Genomic DNA, 12505 nt, shown 5'->3' with positions numbered 1-12505 from the left:
CAGCTACCTGACTCCCGTAGGACATCAGGGTTCGCCATGGTAACAGCTGCTGTGAAGTCACTTCCTCTGTACTCCGTCTCAAACTGCCACGTCATGAACTGAGCCTGCTGGGTCTACACACACACACACACACACACACAAAACACACACACACACACACACACGCTATGTAAAGTATTCCTGAGATTTTGTTAATTTGTTTTACATGTCACTGAGACGTCTTAGAGACTGGAGGACCTGGGTCTGACTGGCTGTGTAACCACGGGCAACTGTTCTTGGAGTTCTAGGAGTACGCATTGAAACAAGCCAGTCTAGCACTGGGGTTTATTCATTTTTTCAATTTATTTGATTTGATTTAACGTTTAACTAAGCACATTTTTTATTTACAATGATGGCCTACTGGTAGATCTGAACCACCCACCTGAAACACAGCCTTGGCCCTGATTCGTTCGCTAAGATGCAGCAGCGAATGAGCATTCAGACTGCCGGAGGAGTCCATCTCACCGATCAGCACGGGGGAGTCCTGAAAATGGAAAGTTTGTGGTAATACTAACATTTGTTTCTTTGTTTTTCTAAGCTGTTTTGTACTGTAGGGACGTTGCTTTGCTGTGTCTAGTCTGTGTGTAATCCATCAGGTACCATCACTTTAGCGTGTTATCCTCAGGACTCACCTGTTTCCCCAATAAATAAACCAATCAATCCCCACATCTTAATGAACTAGAGCAAAATAGAATAGCCTGCACATTGAATAGCCTGCACATTGAATATGCTATATTAGTTAGGTGTGAATATGCCCTCAGATTAAAGCTGACTGAGTGTTCATCTGTATTCTTTGTAGCTCTTTACATACCACCACAGACAGAGGCTGGCACTAAGACAGCATTGAATGAGCTGTATTCCTCCATAAGAAAACACTCACCCAGAGGTGGCGCTCCTAGTGGCCAGGGACTTTAATGCAGGGAAACTTAAATCCATTTTACCTCATTTCTATCAGCATGTTAAATGTGCAACCAGAGAAAAAAAAAAAAAAACCTCTGGACCACCTTTACTCCACACACAGAGACGCATACAAAGCTCTCCCTCAACCTCCATTTAGCAAATCTGACCATAATTCTATCCTCTTGATTCCTGCTTACAAGCGAAAATTAAAGCAGGAAGCACCAGTAACTAGATCAATAAAAAAATAAGATGAAGCTGATGCTAAGCTACAGAATGGAATATGTTCCGAGCTTCCTCCGGTGGGTACATCACATCAGTCATTGGCTTCATCAATAAATGTATCGATGACGTCGTCCCCACAGTGACTGTACGTACATACCCCAACCAGAAGCCATGGATTACAGGTAGCATCCGCACTGAGCTAAAGGCTAGGCTTGATTACCAACAACGACGAGACGGCCTACAGGGAGGAGGTGAAGGCCCTCGGAGTGTGGTGTCAGGAAAATCACCTCACACTCTGTCAACAAAACAAAGGAGATAATCGTGGACTTCAGGAAACAGCAGAGGGAGCACCCCCCTATCCACATCGATGGGATCGTAGTGGAGAAGGTGGAAAGTTTTAAGTTCCTCTGCGTACACATCACGGACAAACTGAAATGGTCCACCCACACAGACAGCGTGGGGAAGAAGGCACAGCAGCGCCTCTTCAACCTCCGGAGGCTGAAGAAATTTGGCTTGTCACCAAAAACACTCACAATCTTTTACAGATGCGCAATCGAGAGCAACCTGTCGGACTGTATCACCGCCTGGTATGGCAACTGCTCCACCCACAATCGTAATGCTCTCCAGAGGGTAGTGAGGTCTGCACAACGCATCACCGGGGGGGCAAACTACCTGCCCTCCAGGACACCTACAGCACCCGATGTCACAGGAAGGCCATAAAGATCATCAAGGACAACAACCACCCGAGCCACTGCCTGTTCACCCCGCTATCATCCAGAAGGCGAGGTCAGTACAGGTGCATCAAAGCGGGAACCGAGAGACTAAAAAACAGCTTCTATCTCAAGGCCAATAGACTGTTAAACAGCCATCACTAACATTGAGTGGCTGCTGCCAACATACTGACTCATCGTTAGGTTAGATTACTTGTTAGATATTACTGCATGGTCGGAACTAGAAGCACAAGCGTTTCGCTACACTCACATTAACATCTGCTAACCATGTGTTTGTGACAAATAAAATTTGATCTGAAATAACACTGAAACATGCATGAGAGCACCAGCTGTTCCGGAAGTCTGTGTGATCACGCTCTCTGCAGCTGATGTGAGTAAGACCTTTAAACAGGTCAACATTCACAAGGCCATAGGGCCAGACGGATTACCAGGACGTGTACTGCGAGCATGCGCTGACCAACTGGCAATTGTCTTCACTGACATTTTCAACCTCTCCCTGACCGAGTATGTAATACCAACATGTCTTAAGCATACCACCATAGTGCCTGTGCCCAAGAATACTAAGGTACCCTGCCTAAATGACTACCGACCCGCAGCACTCACGTCTGTAGCCATGAAGTGCTTTGAAAGGCTGGTCATGGCTCACATCAACTCCATTATCCCAGAAACCCTACACCGACTCTAATTTGCATACCACCCCAACAGATCCACAGATGATGCCATCTCTATTGCACTCCACACTGCCCTTTCCCACCTCGACAAAAGGAACACCTATGTGAGAATGCTGTTCATTGACTACAGCTCAGCGTTCAACACCATAGTGCCCTCAAAGCTCATCAATATGCTAAGGACCCTGGAACTAAACACCTCCCTCTGCAACTGGATCCTGGACTTCCTGACGGGCCGCCCCCAGGTGGTAAGGGTAGGTAACAACACATCCTCCACGCTGATTGTTATAAGGAGTGGACCAAGATGCAGCGTGTTTCCATCCTCTTTATTTTAGGAAGAGAAACTCAAAGACAAAAACAATAAAGCGTAAAACGAAACGTGAAGCTCAAAAGTAGGCAAGACAAGATCCCACAAAACACAAAGGGGAAATGGCTGCCAAAATATGATCCCCAACGATAAACAGCTGCCTCTGATTGGGACCCATACCAGACCAACATAGACATATAAATCACCTAGATGACCCACCCTAGTCACACCCCGACCTAACCAACATAGAGAATAAAAAGCTCTCTATGGTCAGGGCGTGACAGTCCCCTCCTGTACTCCCTGTTCACTCATGACTGCACGGCCAGGCACGACTCCAACACCATCATTAAGTTTGCTGACGACAGTGGTAGGCCGGATCCCCGACAACGACGAGACAGCCGATAGGGAGGAGGTCAGAGACCTGGCCATGTGGTGCCAGGACAACAACCTCTCCCTCAACATGACCAAGACAAAGAAGATGATTGTGGACTACAGGAAAAAGAGGGCCGAGCACGCCCCCATTCTCATCGACAGAGCTGCAGTGGAGCAGGTTGAGAGCTTCAAGTTCCTTGGTGTCCACATCACCAACAAACTAACATGCTCCAAGCACAGCAAGACAGTCATTAAGAGGGCACGACAAAAACTAATCCCCCTCAGGAGACTGAAAAGATTTGGCATGGGTCCTCAGATCCTCAAAAGGTTCTACAGCTGCACCATTGAGGGCATCCTGACTGGTTACATCATTGCCTGGTATGGCAACTGCTCTGCCTCCGACCACAAGGCACTACAGAGGGTAGTGCGTACGGCTCAGTACATCACTGGGACCAAGCTTCCTGCCATCCAGGACCTCTATACCAGGCGGTGTCAGAGGAATGCCCTAAAAATTGTCATAGACTCCAGCCACCCTAGTCATAGGCTGTTTTCTCTACTACCACACGGCAAGCAGTACCGGAGCGCCTAGGTCAAAGAGGCTTCTAAACAGCTTCTACCCCCAAGCCATAAGACTCCTTAACACCTAATCAAATGCCTACCCAGACTATTTGCATTGCCCCTCCCCCCCTATTTTACACTGCTGCTATTCTCTGTTGTTATCTATGAATAGTCACTTTAATAACTATACCTAAATGTACACACTACCTCAACTAACCGGTGCCCCCACACATGGACTCTGTACCGGTACCCCCTGTAACTAGTCTCGCTATTGTTATTTTAATGATGCTCTTTAATTTCTTGTTACTTTGATTTCTTATTCTATTTTTTTTTAAACTGCATTGTTGGTTAGGGGCTCGTAAGTAAGCATTTCACTGTAAAGTTGTATTCAGCGCATTTGAATAATAACATTTGATTTGATCATTTCAAATCCAAAGTGATGCAGTACAGACCCAAAACAACAACAACATTGTTGTAGACAGGTAGGTAGACAGGTAGACAGGTAGGTAGACAGGTAGGTAGACAGGTAGACAGGTAGGTAGACACGTAGGTAGACAGGTAGACAAGTAGGTAGACAGGTAGGTAGACAGGTAGACAGGTAGGTGGACAGGTAGGTAGACAGGTAGGTAGACAGGTAGACAGGTAGGTAGACAGGTAGGTAGACAGGTAGACAGGTAGGTAGACAGGTAGGTAGACAGGTAGGTAGACAGGTAGGTAGACAGGTAGACAGGTAGGTAGACAGGTAGGTAGACAGGTAGACAGGTAGGTGGACAGGTAGGTAGACAGGTAGGTAGACAGGTAGGTAGACAGGTAGACAGGTAGGTAGGTAGACAGGTAGGTAGACAGGTAGGTAGACAGGTAGGTAGACAGGTTGACAGGTAGACAGGTAGACAGGTAGACAGGTAGGTGGACAGGTAGGTGGACAGGTAGGTGGACAGGTAGGTAGACAGGTAGGTGGACAGGTAGGTGGACAGGTAGGTAGACAGGTAGGTAGACAGGTAGACAGACAGGTAGGTAGACAGGTAGACAGACAGGTAGGTAGACAGGTAGACAGACAGGTAGGTAGACAGGTAGGTAGACAGGTTGGTAGACAGGTAGGTAGACAGGTAGGTAGACAGGTAGGTAGACAGGTAGGTGGACAGGTAGGTGGACAGGTAGGTAGACAGGTAGGTAGACAGGTAGACAGACAGGTAGGTAGACAGGTAGACAGACAGGTAGGTAGACAGGTAGACAGACAGGTAGGTAGACAGGTAGACAGACAGGTAGGTAGACAAGTAGGTAGACAAGTAGGTAGACAGGTTGGTAGACAGGTAGGTAGACAGGTAGGTAGACAGGTAGGTAGACAGGTTGGTAGACAGGTTGGTAGACAGGTTGGACAGGTAGGTAGACAGGTTGGTAGACAGGTAGGTAGACAGGTAGGTAGACAGGTAGGTAGACAGGTAGACAGGTAGGTAGACAGGTAGGTAGACAGGTAGGTAGACAGGTAGGTAGACAGGTTGGTAGAGAGGTTGGTAGACAGGTAGGTAGACAGGTAGGTAGACAGGTAGGTAGACAGGTAGACAGGTAGGTAGACAAGTAGGTAGACAGGTAGGTAGACAGGTAGGTAGACAGGTTGGTAGACAGGTTGGTAGACAGGTAGGTAGACAGGTTGGTAGACAGGTAGGTAGACAGGTTGGTAGACAGGTTGGTAGACAGGTAGGTAGACAGGTAGGTAGACAGGTAGACAGGTTGGTAGACAGGTTGGTAGACAGGTAGGTAGACAGGTAGGTAGACAGGTTGGTAGACAGGTAGGTAGACAGGTAGGTAGACAGGTAGGTAGACAAGTAGGTAGACAGGTAGGTAGACAGGTAGGTAGACAGGTAGGTAGACAGGTAGGTAGACAGGTAGGTAGACAGGTAGGTAGACAGGTAGACAGGTAGGTAGACAAGTAGGTAGACAGGTAGGTAGACAGGTAGGTAGACAGGTAGGTGGACGGGTAGACAAGTAGGTAGACAGGTAGGTAGACAGGTAGGTAGACAGGTAGGTAGACAGGTTGGTAGACAGGTAGGTAGACAGGTAGGTAGACAGGTAGGTAGACAAGTAGGTAGACAGGTAGGTAGACAAGTAGGTAGACAGGTAGGTAGACAGGTTGGTAGACAGGTAGGTAGACAAGTAGGTAGACAGGTAGGTAGACAAGTAGGTAGACAGGTAGGTAGACAGGTAGGTAGACAAGTAGGTAGACAGGTTGGTAGACAGGTAGGTAGACAAGTAGGTAGACAGGTAGGTAGACAGGTAGGTAGACAGGTAGGTAGACAGGTTGGTAGACAGGTAGGTAGACAAGTAGGTAGACAGGGTAGACAGGTAGGTAGACAGGTAGGTAGACAGGTAGGTAGACAGGTTGGTAGACAGGTAGGTAGACAGGTTGGTAGACAGGTTGGTAGACAGGTAGGTAGACAGGTTGGTAGACAGGTAGGTAGACAGGTAGGTAGACAGGTAGGTAGACAGGTAGGTAGACAGGTTGGTAGACAGGTAGGTAGACAAGTAGGTAGACAGGTAGTTAGACAAGTAGGTAGACAGGTAGGTAGACAGTTTGGTAGACAGGTAGGTAGACAGGTAGGTAGACAAGTAGGTAGACAGGTAGGTAGACAGGTAGGCAAGTAGGTAGACAGGTTGGTAGACAGGTAGACAAGTAGGTAGACAGGTAGGTAGACAGGTTGGTAGACAGGTAGGTAGACAGGTAGGTAGACAGGTTGGTGGACAGGTAGACAGGTAGGTAGACAGGTAGGTAGACAGGTTGGTAGACAGGTAGGTAGACAGGTAGGTAGACAGGTAGGTAGACAGGTAGGTAGACAGGTTGGTAGACAGGTAGGTAGACAAGTAGGTAGACAGGTAGGTAGACAAGTAGGTAGACAGGTAGGTAGACAGGTAGGTAGACAGTTTGGTAGACAGGTAGGTAGACAGGTAGGTAGACAAGTAGGTAGACAGGTAGGTAGACAGGTAGGCAAGTAGGTAGACAGGTTGGTAGACAGGTAGACAAGTAGGTAGACAGGTAGGTAGACAGGTTGGTAGACAGGTAGGTAGACAGGTAGGTAGACAGGTTGGTGGACAGGTAGACAGGTAGGTAGACAAGTAGGTAGACAAGTAGGTAGACAGGTAGGTGGACAGGTAGGTAGACAAGTAGGTAGACAAGTAGGTAGACAGGTAGGTAGACAGGTTGGTAGACAGGTTGGTAGACAGGTAGGTAGACAGGTAGGTAGACAGGTTGGTAGACAGGTAGGTAGACAGGTAGGTAGACAGGTAGGTAGTCAAGTAGGTAGACAGGTAGACAAGTAGGTAGACAGGTTGGTAGACAGGTAGGTAGACAGGTAGGTAGACAGGTAGGTAGACAGGTAGGTGGACAGGTTGGTAGACAGGTAGGTAGACGGGTAGACAAGTAGGTAGACAGGTAGGTAGACAGGTAGGTAGACAGGTAGGTAGACAGGTAGACAAGTAGGTAGACAGGTAGGTAGACAGGTAGGTAGACAAGTAGATAGACAGGTAGGTAGACAGGTAGACAAGTAGGTAGACAGGTAGACAAGTAGGGCGACAGGTAGGTAGACAGGTAGGTAGACAGGTAGACAAGTAGGTAGACAAGCAGGTAGACAGGTAGGTAGACAGGTAGGTAGACAGGTAGATAGACAGGTAGGTAGACTAGTAGGTAGACAGGTAGGTAGACAGGTAGGTAGACAGGTTGGTAGACAAGTAGGTAGACAGGTAGGTAGACAGGTAGACAGGTAGGTGGACAGGTTGGTAGACAGGGAGGTAGACAGGTAGGTGGACAGGTTGGTAGACAGGTAGGTAGACAAGTAGGTAGACAGGTAGGTAGACAGGTAGGCAGACAGGTAGCTAGACAGGTAGGTAGACAAGTAGATAGGTAGTTCAGAGGACAGGCAGACAGGTAGACAGGTTGGTAGACAGGTTGGTAGACAAGTAGGTAGACAGGTAGGTAGACAGGTAGGTGGACGGGTAGACAAGTAGGTAGACAGGTAGACAAGTAGATAGGTAGTTCAGAGGACAGGTAGACCGGTAGCTAGACAGGTAGGTAGACAGGTAGATAGACAGGTAGGTAGACAGGTTGGTAGACAGGTTGGTAGACAGGTAGGTAGACAGGTAGGTAGACAGGTTGGTAGACAGGTAGGTAGACAGGTAGGTAGACAGGTAGGTAGTCAAGTAGGTAGACAGGTAGACAAGTAGGTAGACAGGTTGGTAGACAGGTAGGTAGACAGGTAGGTAGACAGGTAGGTAGACAGGTAGGTGGACAGGTTGGTAGACAGGTAGGTAGACGGGTAGACAAGTAGGTAGACAGGTAGGTAGACAGGTAGGTAGACAGGTAGGTAGACAGGTAGACAAGTAGGTAGACAGGTAGGTAGACAGGTAGGTAGACAAGTAGATAGACAGGTAGGTAGACAGGTAGACAAGTAGGTAGACAGGTAGACAAGTAGGGCGACAGGTAGGTAGACAGGTAGGTAGACAGGTAGACAAGTAGGTAGACAAGCAGGTAGACAGGTAGGTAGACAGGTAGGTAGACAGGTAGACAAGTAGGTAGACAAGTAGGTAGACAGGTAGGTAGACAGGTAGTTTAGAGGACTGGCAGACAGGTAGACGGGTAGGTAGACAGGTAGGTAGACAGGTAGGTAGACAGGTAGACAAGTAGGTAGACAAGTAGGTAGACAGGTAGGTAGACAGGTAGGTAGACAGACAGGTAGACAGGTAGGTAGACAGGTAGGTAGACAAGTAGGTAGACAGACAGGTAGACAGGTAGGTAGACAGGTAGGTAGACAAGTAGGTAGACAGGTAGACAGGTAGGTAGACAGGTAGGTAGACAGGTAGGTAGACAAGTAGGTAGACAGGTAGGTAGACAGGTAGGTAGACAGGTAGGTAGACAGGTAGATAGACAGGTAGGTAGACAGGTAGGTAGACAAGTAGGTAGACAGGTAGGTAGACAGGTAGGTAGACAGGTAGGTAGACAAGTAGGTAGACAGGTAGGTAGACAGGTAGGTAGACAGGTAGGTAGACAAGTAGGTAGACAGGTAGGTAGACAGGTAGGTAGACAGGTAGGTAGACAAGTAGGTAGACAGGTAGGTAGACAGGTAGGTAGACAGGTAGGTAGACAGCTAGATAGACAGGTAGGTAGACAGGTAGTTAGGTGACTAACCGTATCTTTGCCGTGACTGTCAGACTGACGGTGCTCCACATGGAAGCGGTATTGAGACGGACTCACTGCACTGAGGTGGAAGGTATGACTGGCCTGGCACAGACAGACAAACACACACACACACACATGCACACACACAGACACACGCACACACACACACACACACAGACACATGCACACACACAGACACACACACGCACACAGACACACACACAGACACACACACGCACACACACACAGACACACACAGACACACACACACAGACACACGCACACACAGACACACATACACACACACACACACACACACACACACACACACACACACACACACACACACACACACACACACACACAGACACACATACACACACACACACACACACAGACGATCCAATTAATTACAAAGAGAATCAAAATCATAAAAATGGGGTGAGAAGTGTGTGTTTGTGTTGTATTCAATCCCATGTATTATTATGTACTACTAACTTTGAAGAAGCTGCTAAGGGTTTTGTTGACCATCATCTTTACTCCTTCAATCTGCTGTGGGAAAACATCTAGAGAGAGACAGAGAGATTAGGACACATGGTCTCTGCAGCATGGTGTTAGTAGTAGTAGTATTAACAGTAGTTATGGTATAGTAGTAATCATTTAAAAGTATAATATAAATAGTAGTAGTATAGTAGTGGTAGTAGCTGTATAGTAGTAGTAAGAGTAGTACTCATAGTAGTTATGGCATAGTAGTAATAGCAATAGTAAAGGTATAGTAGCAACAGTAGTAGTATAGTAGTGGTAGTAGCTGTATAGTAGTAGTAAGAGTAGTACTCATAGTAGTTATGGCATAGTAGTAATAGCAATAGTAAAGGTATAGTAGCAACAGTAGTAGTATAGTAGTGGTAGTAGTTGTATAGTAGTAGTAAGAGTAGTACTCATAGTAGTTATGGCATAGTAGTAATAGCAATAGTAAAGGTATAGTAGCAACAGTAGTAGTATAGTAGTGGTAGTAGTTGTATAGTAGTGGTAGTAGTTGTATAGTAGTAGTAAGAGTAGTACTCATAGTAGTTATGGCATAGTAGTAATAGCAATAGTAAAGGTATAGTAGCAACAGTAGTAGTATAGTAGTGGTAGTAGTTGTATAGCAGTGGTAGTAGTTGTATAGTAGTAGTAAGAGTAGTACTCATAGTAGTTATGGCATAGTAGTAATAGCAATAGTAAAGGTATAGTAGCAACAGTAGTAGTATAGTAGTGGTAGTAGTAGTATAGTAGTGGTAGTAGTTGTATAGTAGTGGTATTAGTTGTATAGTAGTGGTAGTAGTTGTATAGTAGTGGTAGTAGTTGTATAGTAGTGGTAGTAGTTGTATAGTAGTGGTAGTAGTAGTATAGTAGTGGTAGTAGTTGTATAGTAGTGGTAGTAGTTGTATAGTAGTAGTAGTAGAATAATGTGACGACCCTCCCACTCTGTCTGCCGTATTCTCTCTTTGTTCTTGTTTCCTTATTAGGATGCCGGTGGGCGGAGTTGGGAGGGTCGTAGTTATAGTATAGTAGTGGTGATAGCAGTAGTAATAATAGTAGTAATAGTAGTTATAGTATAGTAGTGGTGATAGCAGTAGTAATAATAGTAGTATATTAGTAGTAGTAGTACTAGGAGTATAGTAGCAGTAGTAATAGCAGTATAGTAGTAATAGTATATTAGTGGTTAATAATAGTATTAGTAGTATTAGTAGTTATCGTATAGCAGTAGTAATAGCAGTATAGTAGTGGTAATAATAGTAGTAGTAGTAGTAGTAGTAGTTATAGTATAGTAGTGGTGATAGCAGTAGTAATAATAGTAGTAATAGTAGTTATAGTATAGTAGTGGTGATAGCAGTAGTAATAATAGTAGTAATAGTAGTTATAGTATAGTAGTGGTGATAGCAGTAGTAATAATAGTAGTATATTAGTAGTAGTAGTACTAGGAGTATAGTAGCAGTAGTAATAGCAGTATAGTAGTAATAGTATAGTAGTGGTTAATAATAGTATTAGTAGTATTAGTAGTTATAGTATAGCAGTAGTAATAGCAGTATAGTAGTGGTAATAATAGTAGTAGTAGTAGTAGTTATAGTATAGTAGTGGTGATAGCAGTAGTAATAATAGTAGTAATAGTAGTTATAGTATAGTAGTGGTGATAGCAGTAGTAATAATAGTAGTAATAGTAGTTATAGTATAGTAGTGGTGATAGCAGTAGTAATAATAGTAGTAATAGTAGTTATAGTATAGTAGTGGTGATAGCAGTAGTAATAATAGTGGTAATAGCAGTTATAGTATAGTAGTGGTGATAGCAGTAGTAATAATAGTAGTAATAATAGTAGTAGTAATAGTAGTTATAGTATAGTAGTGGTGATAGCAGTAGTAATAATAGTAGTAATAGTAGTTATAGTATAGTAGTGGTGATAGCAGTAGTAATAATAGTAGTATATTAGTAGCGGTAGTACTAGGAGTATACTAGTAGTAGTAATAGCAGTATAGTAGTAATAGTATAGTAGTGGTTAATAATAGTATTAGTAGTATTAGTAGTTATCGTATAGCAGTAGTAATAGCAGTATAGTAGTGGTAATAATAGTAGTAATAGTAGTAGTTATAGTATAGTAGTGGTGATAGCAGTAGTAATAATAGTAGTAATAGTAGTTATAGTGTAGTAGTGGTGATAGCAGTAGTAATAATAGTAGTAATAGTAGTTATAGTATAGTAGTGGTGATAGCAGTAGTAATACTAGTAGTATATTAGTAGCGGTAGTACTAGGAGTATAGTAGTAGTAGTAATAGCAGTATAGTAGTAATAGTATAGTAGTGGTTAATAATAGTATTAGTAGTATTAGTAGTTATCGTATAGCAGTAGTAATAGCAGTATAGTAGTGGTAATAATAGTAGTAATAGTAGTAGTTATAGTATAGTAGTGGTGATAGCAGTAGTAGTAATAGTAGTAATAGTAGTTATAGTATAGTAGTGGCGATAGCAGTAGAGCTAATATTAGTAGTTATAGTATAGTAGTGGTGATAGCAGTAGTAATAATAGTAGTAATAGTAGTTATAGTATAGTAGTGGTGATAGCAGTAGTAATAATAGTAGTAATAGTAGTTATAGTATAGTAGTGGTGATAGCAGTAGTAATAATAGTAGTATATTAGTAGTGGTAGTACTAGGAGTATAGTAGTAGTAGTAATATCAGTATAGTAGTAATAGTATAGTAGTGGTTAATAATAGTATTAGTAGTATTAGTAGTTATCGTATAGCAGTAGTAATAGCAGTATAGTAGTGGTAATAATAGTAGTAATAGTAGTAGTTATAGTATAGTAGTGGTGATAGCAGTAGTAATAATAGTAGTAATAATAGTAGTAATAGTAGTTATAGTATAGTAGTGGTGATAGCAGTAGTAATAATAGTAGTAATAGTAGTTATAGTATAGTAGTGGTGATAGCAGTAGTAATAATAGTAGTAATAGTAGTTATAGTATAGTAGTGGTGATAGCAGTAGTAATAATAGTAGTAATAGCAGTTATAGT

General features: G+C 43.7%; 1 protein-coding gene across 1 annotated transcript in view; it reads right to left on the bottom strand.

Annotated features, from left to right (window-relative positions):
• si:dkey-71l1.1 (uncharacterized protein LOC569883 homolog) overlaps nt 1-12505 on the bottom strand; it is a 33208-nt gene that overhangs the window by 17615 nt on the left and 3088 nt on the right. Inside the window, exons 3-6 of the mRNA XM_052517405.1 lie at nt 9460-9527; nt 8971-9063; nt 422-523; nt 8-113 (exon numbers count right to left, since the gene is read on the bottom strand). Of these exons, the coding sequence (XP_052373365.1) occupies nt 8-113; nt 422-523; nt 8971-9063; nt 9460-9527 (369 nt within the window). The remainder of the gene's footprint in view (nt 1-7; nt 114-421; nt 524-8970; nt 9064-9459; nt 9528-12505) is intronic.

Source organism: Oncorhynchus keta, unplaced genomic scaffold (assembly GCF_023373465.1).
Source record: "Oncorhynchus keta strain PuntledgeMale-10-30-2019 unplaced genomic scaffold, Oket_V2 Un_scaffold_7763_pilon_pilon, whole genome shotgun sequence".
Taxonomy (NCBI): domain Eukaryota; kingdom Metazoa; phylum Chordata; class Actinopteri; order Salmoniformes; family Salmonidae; genus Oncorhynchus; species Oncorhynchus keta.
This window is presented reverse-complemented; position numbering and strand designations above follow the sequence as displayed.